This window comes from Antechinus flavipes, chromosome 3 (genome assembly GCF_016432865.1).
Source record: "Antechinus flavipes isolate AdamAnt ecotype Samford, QLD, Australia chromosome 3, AdamAnt_v2, whole genome shotgun sequence".
Lineage (NCBI taxonomy): Eukaryota > Metazoa > Chordata > Mammalia > Dasyuromorphia > Dasyuridae > Antechinus > Antechinus flavipes.
The window spans coordinates 230,017,188-230,040,745 of record NC_067400.1 but is presented as its reverse complement, the minus strand read 5'-3'; the positions used below and the strand labels follow the sequence as shown (position 1 = coordinate 230,040,745).

At 34.1% G+C, this 23,558-nt stretch overlaps 1 protein-coding gene across 3 annotated transcripts in view; it reads right to left on the bottom strand.

Moving 5' to 3' along the window:
- HERC2 (HECT and RLD domain containing E3 ubiquitin protein ligase 2) overlaps positions 1-23,558 on the bottom strand; it is a 213,766-nt gene that overhangs the window by 53,562 nt on the left and 136,646 nt on the right. For all 3 annotated transcript variants that reach the window (XM_051984643.1, XM_051984641.1, XM_051984642.1), the window contains exons 56-69: positions 20,615-20,790; positions 17,234-17,345; positions 14,355-14,436; positions 14,063-14,206; positions 12,751-12,841; positions 12,228-12,405; positions 11,903-11,984; positions 11,092-11,263; positions 9,624-9,768; positions 8,401-8,626; positions 7,227-7,398; positions 5,392-5,581; positions 3,645-3,785; positions 1,777-1,968 (exon numbers count right to left, since the gene is read on the bottom strand). In XM_051984643.1, the coding sequence (XP_051840603.1) occupies positions 1,777-1,968; positions 3,645-3,785; positions 5,392-5,581; positions 7,227-7,398; positions 8,401-8,626; positions 9,624-9,768; positions 11,092-11,263; positions 11,903-11,984; positions 12,228-12,405; positions 12,751-12,841; positions 14,063-14,206; positions 14,355-14,436; positions 17,234-17,345; positions 20,615-20,790 (2,103 nt within the window). The remainder of the gene's footprint in view (positions 1-1,776; positions 1,969-3,644; positions 3,786-5,391; positions 5,582-7,226; positions 7,399-8,400; positions 8,627-9,623; positions 9,769-11,091; positions 11,264-11,902; positions 11,985-12,227; positions 12,406-12,750; positions 12,842-14,062; positions 14,207-14,354; positions 14,437-17,233; positions 17,346-20,614; positions 20,791-23,558) is intronic.

Here is a 23,558-nt window from a genome sequence, read left to right as displayed (position 1 = left end):
CTTGGAATATAAAGTAGCCAAAATAAGGATTCAGTTATATGGTCTCCATGATTCAATGGCTCTCTGAAATTTACCACTATTTAGAGCATTAATGAATGCCACCTTCTTTCATTGATGAGTTCCATCATCTCAGTTGTTATCTCTATAGGTTCATTTCCCTTTTTCCTGAGAAAAATCAGAATATAGTTCTCTCACTCAATTATTAATTGTTACTTTCCTTATTTTCTGATTCCTCTGGCTTTGAGAGGTTCCTCTGGTTTCTTTTTTTTTTTTTTATCCCTGATTCTTTCTTCTGATTGAATCTTATATGGAACATGATACATAATTTTACAATCTGCATTTTCCATCTAGTCTCTGAGGAAGGGAGCTTTCTGCAGAAGCCCAGGTCTTGTTGACAGAGCCTGAAAAAGGCCTGGAGCTCATCAAGCTTATAGTTGTCTAAGCTACTGATGTCTGACAAAACTGGTGTATTAAGGCACAGGCATATTGACACACTGTGAGAACCAGCAGTGGTACTTGGATGTGACAAGGATAGAGAAGAAAAGCCAAGTTATAATCTTAAAAAACTGTTTGAGGAGATCAGGAGGTTAAGTTACTAATCCAGGGTTGCAAAGCCAGTATGTGCTTGAGATAGGATTTGAACTCAGGTCACCCTAACATGAAGTGTCAACCCCTTCTACTTTTCTCATAATTACTTAATAACAAAGTACCATAATCACTGTATTTAAAAAGGAGAAAAGAGTGTTTTTTCCATGGAAATCATAATTCTGTGTCTCCCAAAAGATTATAAAAGACAATTTTGTTAGTGTTTCATAATAGGATAGTGGATTTCTTAGAAAAAAGCTGCTGGGTTTTTTTCTCATAGTTTTTTCCCTTTTTATCCGACTTTTCTTGTACCGCATGAAGAATGATGGAAATATGTTTAGAACAACTGCACATGTTTAACTTATATCAATTTGCTTGCTATATGAAGAGAGGAGGGAGAAAAATTTGGAATAAAAGGTTTTGCAAAGGTGAATGTTGAAAACTATTTTTTCATGTTTGGGGAAAAATAAAATATTTTTTAAAAAGAAGTGCATAAGGGAAAAAATAGAGCAGTATACATGCAATATGGATAAAATAAATAAGTAGGTTTTTAAAAAGAAAGAACACCCACTTTGTCACTAGAAAATATGTGAGAATTGTCTCACCAACTTAATTCCCAATAGAACAAAATTATAGGTACTAGGATGCAAAGACTAACTATTCCATTAATTATCTGGTTTCCAAAAGATATGGTCAGAACCTTCCATTGACTGCCAAGAAGTTTCTTTTCTGAGTCCTAAAAATAATTTATTTTCCTCTAAATTTTCTAAATTTAGAAATTGATATTTCTAAATATCAATTCTGAATGCTATTGATATATACAATTGCCAAATGACACTTTTTTGTTTGTTTCTATGAAGAGGAGAGGAAATCTGGATCTCTGATATCATCAGCTGGGTAAAACACCTGTTGGGGCATTCAATTTATCAATGCAAAATAGCAACTCATCTATAATTTGTAGCCTTAGAGTTTACTGGATTAAGTGACTTAAGTGAATTTAAAGTGATGTTCTCATGACAGTTTATTTACATCAATAAGAATCTAATGAAAGTTTCAGGTCAGGGGTGGGTGAAGAGGTCCGAGGGTGACAGGGAGAAATTAAGCAGTACAATAAGAAAAAATTAAATGGAAAAAGGAGAAAGGGGGAAAGAAAAAGAGATAGAGAAATTTCTAGTACACACTTTAGCTCACCTGTGGATAAGCAGTGCCCATACCAGAAAGCACAGCTGAAAGAACATCTTTTCCCTTTTCACCAGCTCGATTAGAAACAGACAGCTTGAGCAAGTCAACCATGACACGAGTATCATCTGGCACTAAGAGACTAGTAAATTCATCCAAATATTGAGGTTCCGGACCTGATACTTTATTTTGGCTTTCAACATCCTGAGAAATTAAAGAATAAAGATGATGAACATAACCTATATAATTCTACTTTTTAACAGTGAATGCTTTCATTTTTAATAATAAAAAAATACGTAAGGTTCAATATGAATTTTACTCTATAAACTATAAAATCTACAGTAGAATGAAACCTCTATAAAAATTCAATAAATATGATTTATTTATAGATAACAGGCTCCTGCTCCTAAATAGTCACCCAACTATAAGCTTATACTTTCTAAATGACTCTGATTGAATTGTTTCAAAATATAACCAAATACAGAGACTTTTACCAGATAAATCTTCAAAACATTAAGAAAAGTAAATAGTATTGGAATTATAAATTGCAGTGATGTACCTTAAGCCCTTTCTTTCTACTTCTTAGAAATCCTTACTGCAGCTGGGTGCAACTCAAACAGAGAAGGGATTATGCCAGTGTTAAGGTTGTTTTTGTTGGTCTATTAACAGTGTAACAATAATGTCCAATTCTTCGTGGCTCCTTTTTGGAGTTTTCTTACAAAAATACTGTAGCACTTGCCATTTCTCCTCCAGCTCATTTTAGATATGAGGAAACTGAGGCAAACAGATTTAAGTGACGTGCCCATGGTTATAAAGCTAGAAAGTATCTGAGGCCAGAACGAACTTAGGAAGATTTCTGACTTCAGACCTGGTACTCTATTATACCACACGTAACTACCTATGTATTTTCAGGAATGAAAAAACTATCCTGTTTCTATCTTTGTTCCTAAAATGTCATTAAAAACAATGGCAATTCTTAAGCATATTACCAGAAAAGGAAGAAGTAGCTAATGAAAATAACAAAACAAAACAAAATTTGTGGGACAAACAAAAATATCATACATTGAGTACCACTGATTTTTCCTTATAAAATGTTTCTCAAATATTAAATAAGGAACTGAATATCTAATAAACAACAAGAATCATAAGCATAATTTTAAAAATTCTGATGTTCAACACGAAAAATGTACCACAAGATTCTTTTGCTGTAGTATTTTTAAGTCTGGCACGACAAGCAAATATAAAATTCATTATTTAAATATATATTCAAAAAAGTATACTACTAATTTTTCTAATATTTAGTTTAAACATATTATCTGATAGCAGATTCGTGCTATCATTTTATCATTTAGTTATGGAAGTTAATTTATCTACAACAATATTTTAAGAATTTTATATTAGAAATTCTTAACATTAGAATTAATTCTCTAATTCTAAAATTAGAAATTCAGAGCTCTTTCTTTTGGCTTTACAATGAAAAGGATATTCAATTAAAGGAAAACACAATCATAAAAAGACAAGATTAGTGTGAAGTTGTTAAAAAAAATCAACAAGTAACATGACCAACAAGAATAACAATAATCTGATATAAAATTAAATGAGCTTAGAACCCAGCAACTTTAGAATCAACAATTTTATTCCCTTGTAGAAAAGGAAATTCTATCCCCTTCTTCAAGACAGAAAAGTAATGTCTACTTTATTTTGTGCTTTATTCTTGAATTAACCCTCTGGCCCAAGAGATTCCTGAAGTTGATGACAAACTAAGATTTTCATTTACAAAGAGTAATTATCTTTACACTGAAAAATGGACTTAAGTATGTTTTATATGAGAATATAACTACTGACATAACAAAATTTTCAACAAAATTAATAATAATTACTTCTTTGGTTTTAGTCATGGTTTCTGCAATGATACTGGCAGCTCCAGGATCATCAGTTACTGGAATAAATGGTCGAGAAGAGGCAGAGGAAGCCGAGGGAGTCACTGCTGAGGGAGTCACAGCATCTTCTGAAGAAACTACCTAGTTTAAAAAAAATAAAATAAAACAGAAAAAGAATAAGAAAGACAACAATGAGACCCAGGAGCAACTATATGTTTTTTGAAAAATTAAAATTAGAAGCTATAACAACACACTTCACTGACTCCCCCTCTCTTTTTTCCCTAACTTTAATCTGCCACCAGCAATCACCACTGCCAAAAGCCTTAAGATAAGGATATCAAGTCAATTTCTATCAAAATATTTTAAGCTTTTAAAAATATTATTATACTTTATATATGCAGCTAGGTGATTTACAGTAGATAGATTACTGGTTCTGGAGTCAGGAAGACCTAAGTTCAAATATATTCTTAGATGATTACTAGCTGTGTGATCCTGGGTAAGTCTCACTTTAATTTCTGTCTGCCTCATGTTCTCCATCTGTAAAATGGAGATAATAGTAATGACGAGGGGAGCCCTGAAACTCTAAAACTCCTTGAAGGACAAATTCTCCTTGAATCCTGTCACTGTGGGGACCCCCACCAGAAAACAAGCAGCTTCATTCTGTTGTCTAGGTAGGGCTAGTTGAATTCAGAGCTGGAGATAGCAATCCTATTGGAAAAACACCTCATTCAATTGAAGATTTTCTATTCAATTCCAGCTCAAGCTAAAATCAAGCTTGTAGATAAAAAGAGCCAACTTGGAACTCATTAACCCATTAACCCCTTTAGCTTATAGCCAAAACTTCTATTATAAAAGAGCCAACCCTTAAACCCTTTCTTTGCAGAGGAGCTAAAATGCCAAGGAAACGTTCTTTCTTCCTGGCATAGCAAGCCTCTGCCTGCTGGGATGATATTCTCTTCCAGTGGTACCCTCTCTTTATCCTCACCTATTTCTCTAACGAGACAAGACTCCCTCTGTAGGGATTTCTCTAGTAAAAACTTTACTTCCCTGACAGAGACTTTGCCACTAAAACATCAGCCTTTATATTCATGCATAGCAGCAAAAGCTGACTTCCCAATGCCTATAATAAACCTCTTTTACCAATCTAGGTTTTCAAGTTTGTAAATTCCTTTACAAAGAACTTCTGCACTGCCAGAAGGAGGTTTCCCACAACTCCCTACCCATGCACCAAATCCCAAGAGGGTATAGGGGAGCCAAACATCTCCATTTGGTTCCCTGAACCCCAAACCTGCCACTAGACCTCATCATTCAACTCCCTGACCACCAAGAACCCTAATCTCATTTTGGTCCCTGAATCTAATCTCATCATTTGGTTCCCCGACAACCCTAAATCTAGAACTCATCAAGAACAACTACCTTGCAGAATTATTGTGAGGATCAAATGTGGTAATAATTTTAAACCACTTAAGTGCCTGGAATGAAATAAATACTTTGTAAGTATTCATTACTATCATTATTGTCATTATTATTCTTACTATTATTATTAGCCCTATAGAGATAAAAGGCTATTTTTAAATAGCAAAAATGTAGAAATTACATTTGTACTCAGGGAATATATTAAGGTGATTAAATTTTAAATGATCTATTTCTTTCCACCCCAGGGGAGGTGTTAACAAATAAAAGTATTAATTGGATAGCCAGATACCACTGATTATTTTCTACAGTTGATCATTATTAATTTTATTACCTCTCCTCTCTTGTCTTGCCATGGATTTGGGCTTAGTCTATCTTCTACATCCACAGCCAACACAGACTCTTCACCATTAATGGGACTTCCCGCTGAAGACACATCTGAGGGGGGTGCAGGTGATGAAGAAGATGAGCATTCCACTGGTGCAATCATACTAGCAGGCATTAATGCTCCAACCACTGCATCTCTAAAAGAAAATTCAGATGAACATTTAATGCACTTTGCCATTTTCTTGACAATAGAAAAGATAAAGGAATCACAAGTATAACAATCTCTTATTATCTAAAACTTGTATTTCAATCTGATGGTTTTCAGAATCAGATTGAAATACAACAGAAATATTTTATTATTTGATTAAAATGAAACATATTTATGCTTTACCAAAATGAAATAAAATTTATGAATCACAAGAAAAGGTCGATTTTTTCCCCAATATCAGGCCAGAAAACATCCAGGAGTGTTCTGCTTTGGACAATACCAGCAACTAAATCAGACCTGGATTGAAAACAAAATTTTCAACCTGTATAATGCATGGAAGTGGATGACTCAATGTTGGCTAAGCTTTAATTCTGGCATAATGTCAAAAAATTGAAACAAATACCAAAAAATAATACAGTTAGCTTATAGGAGAGAAAATATCTTGTTAGGTATTCTTCAACAAAATATATTTCTCCTATATATCAACATAACAGAACTACAAGGAAATATTCTTGGTTCATGTTCTCCTGTCTTTGATAAATATCTCAATTAAGTGGAAAGGGGACTACTATTAGTTACCAAAATACACTAGTACTGTGCTATTCCCACAGGGATAGGGAAAATCCAGCCTGCAGGCCATAAAATCATTTGCTAAGGTGTTTCTACTGGGCTTATACCCCAAAGAGATACTAAAAAAAGGAAAGGGACCTGTATGTGCCAAAATGTTTGTGGCAGCCCTGTTTGTAGTGGCTAGAAGCTGGAAAATGAAAGGATGTCCATCAATTGGAGAATGGTTGAGTAAATTGTGGTATATGAATGTTATGGAATATTATTGTTCTGTAAGGAGTGACCAGTAGGATGAATACAGAGAGGACTGGCGAGACTTACATGAACTGATGCTGAGTGAAATGAGCAGAACCAGGAGATCATTATATACCTCAACAACGATACTGTTTTAGAATGTATTCTGATGGAAGTGGATCTCTTCGATAAAGAGAGCCTTAATTGATCAAAGATGGACAGAAGCAGCTACACCCAGAGAAAGAACACTGGGAAATGAATATAAACTGCTTGCATTTTTGTTTTTCTTCCCAGGTTATTTATACCTTCTGAATTCAATTCTCCCTATGCAACAAGAAAACTGTTCGGCTCTGCACACATATATTGTATCTAGGATATACTGCAACCCATTCAACATGTAAAGGACTGCTTGCCATCTGGGGGAAGGGGTGGAGGGAGGGAGGGGAAAAATCGGAACAGAAGTGAATGCAAGGGATAATGCTGTAAAAAATTACCCTGGCATGCGTTCTATCAATAAAAAGTTATTAAAAAAAATCATTTGCTAAGGCAACCACAGATGGTAATGAGCTGAAAGCTAGTTACAATTGCTTCCCACTACTTGAGTTCTGTAAATTGCTAATTTGTATGGCCAGCAAATGATGTTATAAATATCCAAATGGCCCTTGGAAGAAAAAGTTATTTTTTACTCCTGATCAAAAGGAACCATTATAAATAATAACATTTAACAGTCCTAACTTAGGGTTTTTAAATCTATTTGAACAATGAAGAAAAGGCATACATGCCCAGTCCTAATGTTTGTATGTTTATTTATGTAAATAAGTTGACAAGCCTACCTCGCATACATAATTTGCAATGCTGTAAGTATATGAGATAATGCTTGCTGTTTGGCAAGGTTTCCATCCAAAGACAAGAGAATCTTAGCAAGGGAAGGGCGATTAGGCTTGGAACTATTTACACCACTGATTTTGTTACTGGCAGCAGAAGAATCAGCATCGGAAGGAACACCTTAGAAATAGAAAAGTAAATGTTGTGCTTAATTTTAAAACAATAATATTATTTCTTTTTAAACAAATTTGCCTTTCTAGTTCTAGCTTCTAAGTATTCCATTTTGCTACATACACTCAGCAATATTAAAGTGGATACCTGGACTCAATAAACATTTATTTTGTTCATCTAAATACATAAACAAAGACTATCACTCTTAAAAACATTTTCCCCTTAACAAACTAAAATTTCTACATGTTAACAAAATATTTGGTCATAAATTATGAGTACTGTAAATGCAACCCAAAAAAATTAATATTCCTAACTAAAAGATTATATTAGAAAAAAGTTACAAATTTACTTTCCCAAGAAAATAGAAACAATAAAACCCACTTTATAGAAGCTAACAAATAAGCAAACTTTTGTACCAGGGGTCCTCAAACTATGGCCTAGATGCGGCAAGTGAGGACATTTATCCCCCTCACCCAGGGCTATGAATTTTCTTTATTTAAAGGCCCACAAAACAAAGATTTTGTTTTTACTATAGTCTGGCCCTCCAACAGTCTGACAGACAGTGAACTGGCCCCCTATTTAAAAAGTTTGAGGACCCCTGGATAAACAATGCTTTTCATTAAAGGCAGAACTTTGAAGAGTTAGGCATTTATTATTTGGTAAATTCTTCAACCAAACTGAATTTACATATATCATGCATAGCATGCATAACATTTCACTGTTAGTCATTAAGAAAACAATGAATCAGAAAAAAAAAGCAAGGATGGTTTTCCTTTCTTTTTTAAAACATGAAAGCATGAATTGCTATAATCTTTTTAACACTGAGAGAAGACTTTTTTTTTTTTCACAAATTTCCCATTCTAACATATAAATCCTTTTCCACAGCACAATGAATTTTCTTTCTTCCATGTTCCACACCTTGGTTCACACGACAATTTTCCCTGAAATATTAGTACCTACTAAAACACACTTGTAAGATCCTGATCTCTATAGTCAAATTAACTATGTTACCTAAGTAAGAAGCGCCTAAAGGGTCCCTAGCAGTTTGGAAGAGGACAGGTTCATGAACAGATGGGGTTGCTACATCCACTGTTGTCCACGCCACACTATGAGATGAGCCACAAGCTACCCGAGTGATTTTTTGTCCTTCTAAGCCTTGTACAAGAGTAGGCTTTCTGTTGACAGTAGTTGTCCCATTGCCTTGCTGTCCATGATCATTGTCACCCCAAGCATACACCTGTAAAAGAAAAACCAATTATTTCTAAAAACTAAGAACTATTTTACATAGATCTATTTATGTTGAAAATATTTTAGCACCTCAAATTAAATAAAAATATATTATAATATTGCTTTACTCATTAATTAAAAGTTAGGACTTTTTTGTTTTTTTATAGGGAGATTCGAATTTTGAATAATTAAAAGAAGTGGATATACTTAGAATTAAATTCTAAATAATCTTTTAGTTTAAAAATCACTACTTCGGGAAGATTAGTCAATGCTATATTTTCTTTTGACAAGATGGATCATCAGATCTATAAGCCTAGATGTTGATGAAATTCATGCTATTAACTGAGAACCTGGGAATCTTAGTTTTATATTTCATTTGCCTTTTAATAAAAAAAAATTGAAGTTGGTATTACATGGTAGGATATCCTAGAAATCATGCTATTCATGAGCAATCTTTTTTTAAATATTAATAAGGATATATATAGATTTCCACATATACCTTACAAGACTTATCTTTTAAAAATTTAGTAGTTAATGTCTACAACATTTTTACATTTCACAGCTCAATAGCTTGAGTTTCTTAACAATTCTAAAAATAACTAGCAATATACAAATTAGTATAAATCATACTCACAGTTTCTAAAATCTCTTTAAGGATATGGCTATGGATAATTTTTTTTTTTTTTTATCTTCAGTATTCTCAAACTGAAAAGCAGCCATTAATTCTACATAAGAATCTCCAACTATCATATGCTGAAGTGTATATCAACCAAGTTTTCAAACTAAAATAAAAAGGGATCACTGTGATCCCATACTAACTGTATTGTTATTTATTTTATGAAATATCTGCCAATTATACTTGAATGTGGTTGATCTGAAGTTGGGAGTTTTGTAGGTCATGAATCTGCCAACTCTGATTTTTACAGTTAATGGAAACACCAAATACTAGCATAATTTTTATTGCCTTGGCATTCTATTTATTTTAGAAGCAAGATGTACATACTTACTTGACCTGTATCAGTGACAGCTAAACAGTGAAGAGCACCTACTGCCACATGAACTATCTTCTTTCCTCGTAGTCCTTCTACTACTTGTGGTTTTCTCACATGAACATCAGTGCCATGACCAAGCCTAAAGTAATCTCCTTTACCCCTAAAAAGGAACAATAACACTTTTCAAAGATTCAAATAATCCATTATTTCCTTACCATAGATAGTTCCTCTCTTGAAAGACCTACCAACAACATTTCAGTTTATGATATTCATGACCAGCTAAGCCCAAAAATTTCAGCACACTGTGATAATGAACTTCTCTACATTTTCTATATAAAAATATTCAATGAAAAGGTGTTTATGTGCCATATTTATAAAAACTATCACCATTACGAGACTCAAAGTCAAAGCCTATTTTCTTCTCACACGGGCTTTGAGAATTCAAAGTCATCTTCCTACAATGAGAAGGCACTGGAGAGCAACTTGAGTGAAAGAATAAGAAATGCAAGGGATGCAATTACCTATCTAATAATCATTAAGAATACTTTATTCACAAAATCATAGTATATAACAATAGATAATTTAAACACTAATAGTATAATTAAAACTATGCTAACTTTATAATACCACATTCCACCTATTCTGCCATGTAGATGTTAAATATTAATACATTACTAATATTGGCATAAACTCATTTTATAGATAATGAAATTGACACAGAAAAAAGTTAAATGACTTTCCTAGAGTTTCACTGCCAGGAAGTCCCAAGACTATCTTTATGTCATCCAGTGCCTTAAAAACGACAATCAACCTAAGTACACTTAAGATATTTTTTAAGACTGCTATAAATTTAAAACACCAACAAATAAATTTAATTTGTCCTACCAGGAAGATATGTAATATGAGTTTATTTAATTAAATATAAATTTTTTATCTGTATTTTTAAATAAAGTGGATCAAATGATATTAAAATCTCTTCCTCAAATGCCTCTCAATGCTTACTGAAATCTAGCTTCTAATCTAACATGTTTATTGTGATGTCAAATAAAATTTTTTTAAAAAGTGTTTTTGATGACTACTGAAGCTTCTTTTGAGTTTTGTTACTTAGGGGAAAAAATGGGCACTTTTTTTCAGAAATTTAGAAACAGAAATAAAATCTACTTTTAGCACAATTCTTAAATAGTTTTTTCTATTATAGCTGGAGATAATTTTCATTTTAACTACAAAATAAATAAAACAATAACAGAAGCTTCTGGAAGTTTTTCTATGACCTTATTACTACAATATCTTCACTAGAGAATATTTCTAGTCACAAGATCTTAACATGCTTTAATTAAAGGGCCTCAAGGTGAAGAAAGATTTGACCCCTCTCCCCCCTCTAAAAAAAGGGATTGAGTTCATTTTCACATACCAAAAAAAAAAAAACCCCAAAAACCTAACATTTCCAATATGTTTTTCCAATGGGGCAAAAAATGTTACATACCAAGTCCATACGACTCCTGACTTTGTAAGTGCCAAAGAAAATTGAGCCCCACACTCAATCTGGCAAACTCCTTGTCCATTAAGTCTCTCAATGTTCTGAGGAATGTTACATCCTTCACTTCCTCCCCGGCCCAGTTTCCCAAAGTCACCATCTCCCCAGGAAAAGACCAAACCTGTATGGGGAAGGAAGGTGGGGAGAAGAGAAAAAAGAAACACAAACTTCAAAGAGAAACCTAGGGAGGTGAAGAGAGAATCAGCTTCAATGCCAGTAAGTTCTGAAGGACATGTACTGGATATTTTAATAGCAAGTCACTTAATGTCTCAGTGTTCTGGGACACTCTCTAAGGCTAATCTCAGAAAGATGCTGACCCGCATTATTTGAATGAGTTTTCTCACTTGGGAGTACTCTATATCTGTGAAATAAGAGGTCCAGCCAATCCTTAGACTTAAAATTACATTTTCAACCTGTTAAGAGACAGATCAATTCTCTGAGAGCCTCCCCAGCTGTGGATCATAGCATCTGAAGGAATTGCAAGGCAGCCTTTGCTGACACAGGTGTTGCGGACTGGGAATGAGATAAACTGGAGACAGAGGGAAGAAGAGAGAGGTCAGACAACACAAGGCCCTCTCAGTCAGAAAGGTCAGAGAACAGCAACTGCCTCTCAGTCTCCTTGTATAATCCTCTCACAAGAGGAGATCCAGTCTGGGTTGGATCTCCAGCAGCGACTGTCAGGTGACTCCTGTATATTCCAACAGCTTTCCCATGTATTCCAACACAATTCATTTAAATTTTGGATAAAATATATTCTCACCTTCATCTGTCAAAGCCAGAGTCTGAGCATCTCTACTTCCACAAGCAACTTGAATAACTCGATGACCAAGGAGAACTTTCACCTATTGGAGGATTGAGAAGAAGAGGGGAAAGAAATAAGTCAAGTTAAAAAACACACACATACATTCATTATAATATATTATTTAAATATGTGATATTTAAATGCTTTAATAAATAAAATCATAATTACAAATTTAATTTTTTTAAAAACTTAGACTACAAACTAATTCCTGCCAAATAGTTCTTCCTTTAAAGTTCTCTATTTTTTCTGTAAAGGCGAGTAATAATAAATCTTATATAGTCACCATTTTGGGTTTCAGCTGTGTGGTATTATCCCCATGTCCCAACCGGCCATATTCTCCAAGGCCCCATGTATACAATTCACCACTTGATGTAATGGCAGCACTGTGAGAGCTACCACAAGCTATATCACGAATACGTTTGGTTTTCAATGCCTCTATCAGTCTTGGTTTATCACAGTTCCTAAAATGACAGTTTACATAATCAATTTCTAATTCCTAAAGAAAGAATAAAAATATTAATGGTGTTGATTCACGTATACAGAGCCATAGACTCAAGAATACACACATACACACACACACACACACACACACACACACACACACACACACACACGGTTATGAATACATGTTGACTGAAAACTTATTCTATAAATATGGTAAAACTGTCAATAATATTTTAAAGCAATTATAAAAACTTAGGCTGTTTCTTACCAATGGACTCCATTTTAAAATTTCTAATAAGCAGAAACTATCAATGTAGATATTTTTCCTCATTAGCAAGAAAGGCTAAATATAATACACTTACATTCTGCTGAAGTGTCCTAGTTTTCCATCATCACCTTCACCCCATGAAAATATCTTTCCATCAACAGTTAAAGCCATAGCATGCCGGCCACCTAGAAGATTCAAAGATTCAATATATATATATATATATATATATATATGTGTGTATGTATGTATGTATGTATGTGTATATATATGTATATATACATTTTTCAAATTACCTGCTCTTCTTTAACAGACATGAGAATCAATTATTATTCCTCCCAAAAAAAATCTCATTTGCTGTTCTAACAAAATACTAAGTACTCACAAATAAATGTTGTTATTCTACCAATTTAACATTTAAAAAATGTTATTTTAAACAAGAGACTATTTCAGTAAAGAAAACAAGAAGACATAGGAGACCTCTTTAAATGTCTCATTAAATGCATAAATTTTTTGGATTTTTTTTTTTTTTGTTTGTTTGCTGAGGCAATTGGGGTTAAGTGACTTGCCCAGGGTCACACTACTAGGCAGTATTAAGTGTCTGAGGCCAGATTTGAATTCAGGTCCTCCTAACTTCAGGGCTGATGCTCTATCCACTGTACCACCTCGCTGCCCCAATTTTTTAGATATTTTTAAAGAAAATATAAGTCAACATGCTAAAGGAAAGCACTTTCACACAAATTCGCAGAAAAATGTAAATAATTTACAGATAAACATTCTATATTGAACAAAAGCAAGAATAAATCCAAGCAATGGTGTATTTTTACCAAATATTAGCTTTAACTATATAAAAATAATTACTAAATAATAATTTTAAAATAATTCCTAGCATCTGAAAAAGCTACTACTTCCAATGATGTTAAGATTAGTCAGTCAGAGAAATGATATTTAGCCAAATCTCACAGATAAAATCTTTTCATTAAAAATTATTTTCACAGGGGCAGCTAGGTGGTGCTAGATAGAGTACCAGCCCTGAAGTCAGGAGGACCCGAGTTCAAGTCAGACTTCAGACACTTAACACTTCCTAGCTGTGTGACCCTGGGTAAATCACAACCTCAACTGCCTCAGCAAAAAAAATTATTTTCACACAAATATGGGCTTGAGCAGCTATAACCTAAAAAATTTGAAGTGATAACTGCTTAATTCTGCTGGTGTTAAATTGGTGTTTTCTCCTAAAATAATATTAGTCAAACATTTATGATCCAGTTAATTAAATATTAGTCCAAGTTTGTATTCAAAGAAGCCAAAATCGATGCCAAAATCTTTCTTAAAAAACTGTGAGAAAATAGCTGAAAAATATCATCCACAATAAATTCATGGATCTAAAGAAAACATATTTAAAAATTTACCTGAGTGAACAGCAACTTTCTTTACCACATAATTGCTGAGAGCTGTAATCTGCCGTGGAATGGGCACAGTTCCACTAGAAATGCCTAAACCCAGTCGTCCATTAGTAGCTTCTCCACAAGCATACACTTTGCCTTCCACAGTCACTAAAAACAAATGAACAATAGGAAATCACATGAAGATAAAGTACAATAACCAAATTAACATCAGTAAATATTTTTCAGTCTTCTTCATATTTATAAATTTAAAACAGAAAGGAGAAAAAACATATAATAAATATTAGGATCACTATACCTGCAAACAAACTTTTAGAGCCACCTGCCACCTGAACTACATTCAAAGCAGAAAGGGTTTCAGAGAATGAAGGAACTTTTATCTATATGTATTGGAGACAAAAGAAGAAAAGATGTAATATATTATTGTTAGTTATACATCAAAAATCATACTTAAATTTGAATGTAAAAGTTTTAGAAAAGATTATTTCTTTCCAATTATTCATCTGACAACAATTTTCTCTTAAGAGTTTTTAAATCTAAAAAAATGCTCAAAATTTCTATTACAGATTTTTAAAACTGATTCAAACAGAATATTTTCCCAAAAATAATAAATTTTGAAATTAAATTTCAGTGTCTATGTTTGTAGAAATAACATTTTTTTTATTTTTATTTAATAATTACTTTATATTGACAGAATCCATGCCAGGGTAATTTTTTTTTTTACTACATTATCCCTTGCACTCGTTTCTGTTCCGATTTTTTTCCTCTCCCTCCCTCCACCCCCTCCCCTAGATGGCAAGCAGTCCTTTATATGTTGGATATGTTGCAGTATATCCTAGATACAATATATGTTTGCAGAACCGAACAGTTCTCTTGTTGCATAGGGAGAATTGGATTCAGAAGGTATAAATAACCCAGGAAGAAAAACAAAAATGCAGATAGTTCACATGCGTTTCCCAGTGTTCTTTCTTTGGGTGTAGCTGCTTTTGTCCGTCATTTATCAATTGAAACTCAGTTAGGTCTCTTTGTCAAAGAAATCCACTTCCATCAAAATATGTCTTCATACAATATCATTGTCGAAGTGTATAATGATCTCCTGGTTCTGCTCATTTCACTTAGCATCAGTTCATGTAAGTCTCGCCAGTCCTCTCTGTATTCATCCTGCTGGTCATTTCTTACAGAACAATAATATTCCATAACATTCAGATACCACAATTTATCCAGCCATTCTCCAATTGATGGGCATCCATTCATTTTCCAGTTTCTAGCCACTACAAATAGGGCTGCTACAAACATTTTGGCACATACAGGTCCCTTTCCCTTCTTTAGTATTTCTTTGGGATATAAGCCCAATAGAAACACTGCTGGATCAAAGGGTATGCACAATTTGATAATTTTGGGGGCCTAATTCCAGATTGCTCTCCAGAATGGTTGGATTCGTTCACAACTCCACCAACAATGCATTAGTGTCCCAGTTTTCCCGCATCCCCTCCAACATTTATCATTATTTTTTCCTGTCATCTTAGCCAATCTGACAGGTGTGTAGTGGTATCTCAGAGTTGTCTTAATTTGCATTTCTCTGATCAATAATGATTTGGAACACTCTTTCATATGAGTGGTAATAGTTTCAATTTCATCCTCTGAAAATTGTCTGTTCATATCCTTTGACCATTTATCAATTGGAGAATGGCTTGATTTCTTATAAATTTGAATCAGTTCTCTATATATTTTGGAAATGAGGCCTTTATCAGAACCTTTATCTGTGAAGATGTTTTCCCAGTTTGTTGCTTCCCTTCTAATCTTGTTTGCATTAGTTTTGTTTGTACAAAGGCTTTTTAATTTGATGTAATCAAAATTTTCTATTTTGTGATCAGTAATGGTCTCTAGTTCATCTTTGGTCATAAATTTCTTTCTCTTCCACAAGTCTGAGAGATAAAATAGTTTATCTCTATTCTATGTTCCTCTAATTTATTTATAATCTCGTTCTTTATGCCTAGGTCATGGACCCATTTTGATCTTATCTTGGTATATGGTGTTAAGTGTGGGTCCATGCCTAATTTCTGCCATACTAATTTCCAATTATCCCAGCAGTTTTTACCAAGTAATGAATTCTTTCCCCAGAAGTTAGGGGTTTTGGGTTTGTCAAACACTAGATTGCTATAGTTGACTATTCTGTCTTGTGAACCTAACCTTTTCCACTGATCCACTAATCTATTTCTTAGCCAATACCAAATGGTTTTGGTGACTGCTGCTTTATAATATAATTTTAGATCAGGTACAGCTAGGCCACCTTCATCTGATTTTTTTTTCATTAATTCCCTTGAGATTCTCGACTTTTTATTGTTCCATATGAATTTTGTTGTTATTTTTTGTAGAAATAACATTAATTCATTCAATTAGAAAGTATTAATGATAGTAACATTTAGCAGATTTCATACAGAATCCATATTAAATTTATATCACTATTTAGACACAATTAAGATATAGTGTATCTAGTATTAATTTATTTCTGGACAAGAAGAAACTCAAACTTAATATAGTCTAGCAAATCTACCCATAGAAATGTCAGTGTCCTAAATGATTCAGTATCTTACTTTTCCTAAGAATACAAAATATTTCACAATAAAAATCCTCAAAAATACCTCAAAAATTTCGGTTGATGACAAAGTTAATCTCCACTTAAGGAGCAAGAAATTGAAGTATATAGCTACAATTTAGTCAATTACATGAGGCACTAAGGAAACATGAAATATGAAATTAAGCTACTACCCTTTAATGGAGAATTAAAATTATCAATAACTGACATGGGACATTTTAATTTATAATCCAGACTTCAACAAGATTTCTTTCTAAATGCATTAACTACAACTACTCATCACCATGGCTAAGGTTTGATACTTCTAAGAACACAAGGCTAATATTCACATATGAGCCATACTTCTAAAAATTAATTCAACATATGCCAGTAAATGCTAATTAAATTAGGAAAATTTTTCTGTGCATAACAGGAATGGTAAAGGAACAGACAAGTCACTATTAAAGCGATTAAATTCTCTCATGAACAAAGAAATTTTCTTTGAGCCAAGGCATAGACACATTTTTTAAGAGCCCTAGATAATGGCTTCACAAAAAATAGTCTTTGTTAATTTTATCTTGTAAAGTCACACTGGCAAATACCTTAGAACCCTTTAATCCTCCTAATTGATCCTTGTCATTCAGCCCCCAGACAAAAACTTTGGTCCTTATTGTGGCTGCTGATTCCAATCCAGAAGCCTTCTTCCTAATAAGACTAGGAAACATAAGAAGGAGAAAAGGTGGGGAATAGGGAGGGAAAAGCAAAGGAAACAAAGAAGGTAAGAGGTTAATAACATAGTTAATAACATAGTTATCTTTAATAACAAAAAACTGCTTTCCTACACCAATCCCTCATGTAAACATGGCAAAATTTTGGCTCTAACAGAGCAATCATCCAACTCCCTCTGCTTCCCCTACTCCACCCACCCCCCATCCAGTATTTTTTTCCCACTATTTGAAGGTTAACTTTCTAGAGGGATTAGCATTTTCATTTTGATTATATGTCTGGTGCTTTGAGGTTCAAGTGAGGTAAGTGAGCTATTTATTCTTCCTTTATCCCTGACACAATATAAAATGAAATTCAACTCAATAAACATGTAACAAAGACTTACTAAGGGATAGGTACTGAAGGCACAAAAATGAAAAAGCACCTCTCTACTGTCTAGGTGCATATATTATATTGAATACTTTGTACAATGTTTACAATATACAAGTCAGTCCATACAAGGGGGAGAGAGAAAATGACAATGGGGAGTGGAGGGAGATGTATTAGGAAAAACTTCACAAAATAGATGGCACATAAGTTGAGCCTCAAAGAAAGCTGGAAAGTAGGAGAGGGAGTTCTGAATTCAGGGAACATTAGATTGGCCAGTTTGCTGAGTACAGTTGAGCATGTACAGGAGTAAGGCAAAATAAGCCTGGAGAGATAGGTTAGAACCAGGTTATGTAAGGATTTGTAAGTTATGTCAGCCAAGAAACCTGAATTTTATTCTAGAATCTATGAATATTTTTGATCAGAAAATTGACCTGAATATTAGAAGTTGTGTGGATAATAAACTAAAAAAGGGACACTAGAAACAGAAAGAGAAATTAGAAGTTACTGCAATAGTTCAAATAAGAACTGCTAACTGAACTAGAGTAATGGCCATATGCATAGAAAGAAGATATATCAAAATTACTGCATAAATAGACACAAGACTTAACAAATGAATAATTTAAGGAGTGAGGGAAATCACAGATTGCAAACTGAGTCTTCCTTGATAGTCCAGCTATGAAATACCTTCTTTTATGTAAGAGAATACTGAGGATCATAAAATTTAAGTGATATACCCAGGATCATATAGGTAAAAGGTATCAGAGATAAGATATGAATCATGTCCTCTTGATGGGGGGAACCCTGAAACTGTTTCTCTGACTTTGGGAGGGAACCATGAGGTGGAGCACTTGGGAAACTCCTTGAAGGAGAAAGATTCTCCTTGAGCCCTTGCCTCGGGAATCAAGATAAGCAGTTTCATTGCATTATCCCCCATTGCGAACACTCACTACTGATTACTCCCTCTATTGAGTTGAAGATTAGTCTAGGACTACTCATTCAACTGGAAAATTTCTATTCAATTTGAAGATCTTGGGCTGATTTCCCTTAAGCTGCCTCCACACCCCAGCCCCCAGTTCCCAGACAAGATAAAGTGGGCACTGCTCGCTCAATTCTTTGCAAAGGGCCAAAAGCAAGAACATGCTATGTTGAGGAACCTCTCTCTCTCTCTCTCTCTCTCTCTTTGGCATAGCTGCCTGTGAAAAGACATTCTCTTTTCAGGGTTAACCCCTCTTTATCTTTTGTTATGGGCCAGAACTCTGAACTTGAAACAAAGGATTCTTACAAGGTACTAAGTGGAACTGATAAGACAATGGTTAGTTTAGCATGGTTCAGTAGGATTATAACAAATAATGGTTTCCTAGTGATATGATTGGTTTATATTCAATGCAAAGCTAGGAGCCTCGGCCAGGATTCATTCGGAGTGATTCAGAGGGCAGAGAAGACAGGTGGGAATTCGGAAACAAGGAGAGAGATAGGCCTCTAAAAAAGCTAACTGGGCCCCAGAAAAGGAGACAGGACTTTGAAAGAGATAATAAAGGATTTAGACTTTAACACCTGGCTGCACTTGTGGTGATTACTGAACTGAAAGGAAGGCTGCTCCAGAGACTCCAAGAAAACCAAATCAGAGAACATTACAATCTCTTTGCCAGGATTTCTCTACACCCCTTGTTTATCTCTCTCTGCCAGGACCTTATCTGCTAGGAACTTTCTCTTTCTGTTAGGACCTTACCACTGAAGAAGTCAATTTTCCCAGCAAAGCTAACTTCTCAGTGCCAACAATAAACTTCTTTTTGCAGTCTAACTTTTTGGGTTTGTAAATTTTTTTATGAAGGACCTGCACTGACCAGAAGGGGTTCCCACAACTCTCTGCCCTGCACCAAACCTCATCACTCTAAACTGCACCACTCTCTTCCTTTAAGCCTCAATTAGCATGCTCTCTCCTCTATGAAATTCTCTCCCTCTTCTTTTCTTCTGTCTCCGTCTCTCTTTTTCTGTCTCTGTCTTCGTCTATTTCTGTCTCCCTCTTTTTGTCTGTCTCTCTCTTTCTCTATCTCTCACACATATACACACACATTCATTCTTCCTCTACATACTAGTCATCCCTGAACTAGGCATTCCCCAGTCAACTATACTTTCAGTTGTACTCCTTACATATTGCGCTCTTATAGATGTGGAATATTTCTTCTTCCTCACCACCATTTTCAGGGAATCTTTTCTGCAAATACTCAGCAAATCACCTCCTTTGAAATTTATCCTATTTTCTACCACATTTAATAAGTCACTGACTGCCTTTCTTCAATCACAGATTGAAGTATATCCTTTTACTAATGGATAACATCATATAAATGTTGTCTCAAACTCTTTCCCTCCTTTCAATTTCCTTAAATCTCCAGCCATATATGAGATGGTCACACCTTTAATGTCACCATTACTCACAAGTATTCTACTTCCTATTACTGAAGAGGAAAATCAAACTAGTATTATTTAATTAGCTTCTTTTCAAGTTCAATACTATAGACAGTTCTACAGGAAAGTATGGCCAAACAACTCATGGACTCTTAAAGGAAAGAGCAATATTATATAATTGTAACATTACTTTTGCCATTAAGAGTTTTTATTCATTCATTCATCTGAATGCCCAAAGATTTTTCCAAAAGCATACTTAAACTTAAGTATGCAATAAACTTAATAAAACATTGTTAATAAAATTGGTGTGTGTGTGTGTGTGTGTGTGTGTGTGTGTGTGTATGTATATCTGAAAGACACATTTGTATTGCATATTTATGAAGAATTGCTCCAGATGCTAAACAGACCCTGAGAAAACCATCTAATGATTCTTCTGAAATCTGGATTAGAATACCAATGACAAATTTATTTAAATATATTACCTCCCAGTGTTAGCTTTTTCATCATCTTCTTCTTCATTATCTGACGCTAAGAAAGGAACAGCAGCCAAATCTTCATCTTCTGCCCGAATTCGTCCCAGTATAATAAGACCATGAATTTTACAATCTATTCCTGAGCTTCTGCATTGCTTTATGGCAACCTCAATATACCTGTGATACTAAATAATTTTTTTTGATTAGCCATAGTATTTTTACAGAAATTTACATGATATATGAGGAAAAAAGAAATTTAAGGTATATCTAGAAAGCTAAAATGATATTTTTTTCTTAGGATAAGTCATTATGTTAAATGAAAATATCCTTCTTTTAGTAAGGATCTCTTATAAAGTAGGACTCAATGTATTCATTATTCATTCAATACTCACTCTGCTAAGGAGGACAGCCAGTGCAAATGTATGGAGATGGAAGATGATATACTTAAGGAACACAAAGAGGGCCAGTTTGGCTATAATTTCAGAGTGTAGTATTCATAAAGTTGTTGAGATACATTGAAGCCAGGTTGTATAAGGATTTAGAAGCTAAACAGAGTTTCTATTTTATCTTAGCAGCAATAAGAAATAACTCAAACTTGTTCATACCTTGTAGATAAGGAAAGTTATTTTGACAGCAGGATGTAGAATAGACTAGAACAGTAAAAGAGTTTAGCCAAGGAGTCTAACTGAAAGGTTATGGCAATAATCTAAGTAAAGGTTAATGAGATCCGAATTTAGGTGGTAGCTATATGAGTATAGAGATCAAATACAAATGCTGTAAAAGTAAAATTTGGCAACTTATTGGATATTTGGGTGAGGCTGAGAGTGAAAGGCCTAGGATAATACTGAGGTTATGCACCTGGGAGAATGGATGGATGATGATGGATAGGAAGATAATGAGCTCAATTTTGGACAAGATGAATGAGAGGTACACAGGACATCCACTTAGAAATGTTCTATTGATAACTGAAAAATTCAGCAGAAAAATTAGGCCTTCTGTGAGTCATCTGCACAGAAAAGATAGTTAAGCCTATGAGAATTTGTGAGAATTATACTGAGAGAGTATAAAGGAAAAAGAGAAAACGGACTAAGGTTCAATTTTAAGAACCTCCACATATAAGAGATGTGATAAAGATGACAAAATAGCAAAAGAAGGGACAATCAACTAGTATAAGGAGAACCAAAAAGTAATACTATCATAAAAAAAGCAAAGTGGAGAGAATATGCAGGAAGATAAGCAGTACTAAACGCAGCAAACCAAATGGTGGTCAGTAGTGTCAAATGCAGATCCAAAAGGATGAAGTCCATGGGGCAAAAAATCACCAGATTTGGCAAATCACTGAAACCTTTGGAGAAGACAGTTTAAGTTGAATGATAAGGTCAAAAGATAAAATGTTAAGAAGAGACAGAGAATGGAGTGGAATTGAGCTAAGAAAGGGATGAATGATATAATACAACAGTTTAAAGGGATTAAAGGGGCTGATGAAGAATAGAGGAGACTTGGACATGATTCAAAGCAAAAGAAAAGGAAGCAGTTGAAAATGGAGAGCAGGAATGATTGAGGATGCAATATACTGGAGAAGAGAAGAGGGGACAGGATTAGTGCATATAAAGAAGAGCTGGTTGAGCAAAGAGAAAAACGTTAAGGGATTTTAAGCATAAAAGAATGGGAGAAAAGAGTACTTTTATCTTATGGCCTCAATTTTCTTAGTAAAATAAGAGGTAAGAATTTCAACTGAGAGAGAATAAGAGGACTGTGCAAGGCTTGAGAAGAACAAAAAAAGTCTAGAACAGATTCCATAAGGAGAAAGGAAATAAATTAGGGGATAATAAAAGGACATCCTTGTTGCAGTGGAGTTATGGTTAGTTAACACAGATTTGTAATATATTCAGTCAAAAGAGTTTTCCTTCAACCTCAATTCAGTAGCTTGTGAATAAGACTACAAAAAGTGGATGATGAGAATAATTCAAGCCTGAGGTTTGGCAATAAGTGAGCACCTATATGACACAGAATGAAGAGATTTAAGAGCAGAAGACAATGTCAAATTTAAATAGCTATTATGTTGACAGACTATAAGGGGAGTGAAGCAATGGTCATACCTTTAACAGAAATAGGGAAGTTTGAAGGAAGGATGAGTAGCGGGGAAGAAAAAAGAGGCAGGGATAATGAATCCTGTTTGAGTTTGTAGAGTTTGAGATTTCTCTGGGCCACAAGCTTGAAATATTAGAAAATTGATAATATTGAAGCTCAGGAGGAAAAAAAGGACAAGATAGATATAGAAAAATTGAATGATTAATTTAATTATCATAAATTATAATAATTTATGATGGAATTATCCTGGACCTGATGATATCAAGAATGTATACAGGGAACAGAAGAGGATCTAAAACAGAATCTTGAGGGCCACGTTTAGGGTTTTGTGAACAACATTTAGTTGTTTACACAACTAAAGGATACTGAGAAGAGGTAATTATAAGATAGGATCTGGCAGGAGTTGGTAAATCAGGAAATAAGAATGCCACCAAAAAAAAGTTGCAAAAATCCAAAGAGTATCAAGGAAAGGGTCATCACTAGTGTTAAATATAGCAGACAGAAAGCAAAAGACTTATTACAGAACTCTCCCAATGTTCTTATATGTATGTTTTTTAATCATTTATGTTCATCAGATCATTTATTTCAGGGACAGGAAAACCTCTCTTTTGTGTAACAACTGTAGTACTAATCAAAAGTGATCTTATAAACTTTTCGCAGAATATACATGGATTGTATATAATACACTCTTCAATGAATGTCTAAACATAATACATAGTATGTCAAGATTACTAGGAAAACTGCATCCAAAGGATCAAGAATAAAAGCAATCACTTCACTTCAAACCACACAGTACCAGCAACATAACTGACTTAGATTTGGTCAACAATAATTTGACTCCCATAGGCAGGAAATCAAAGGA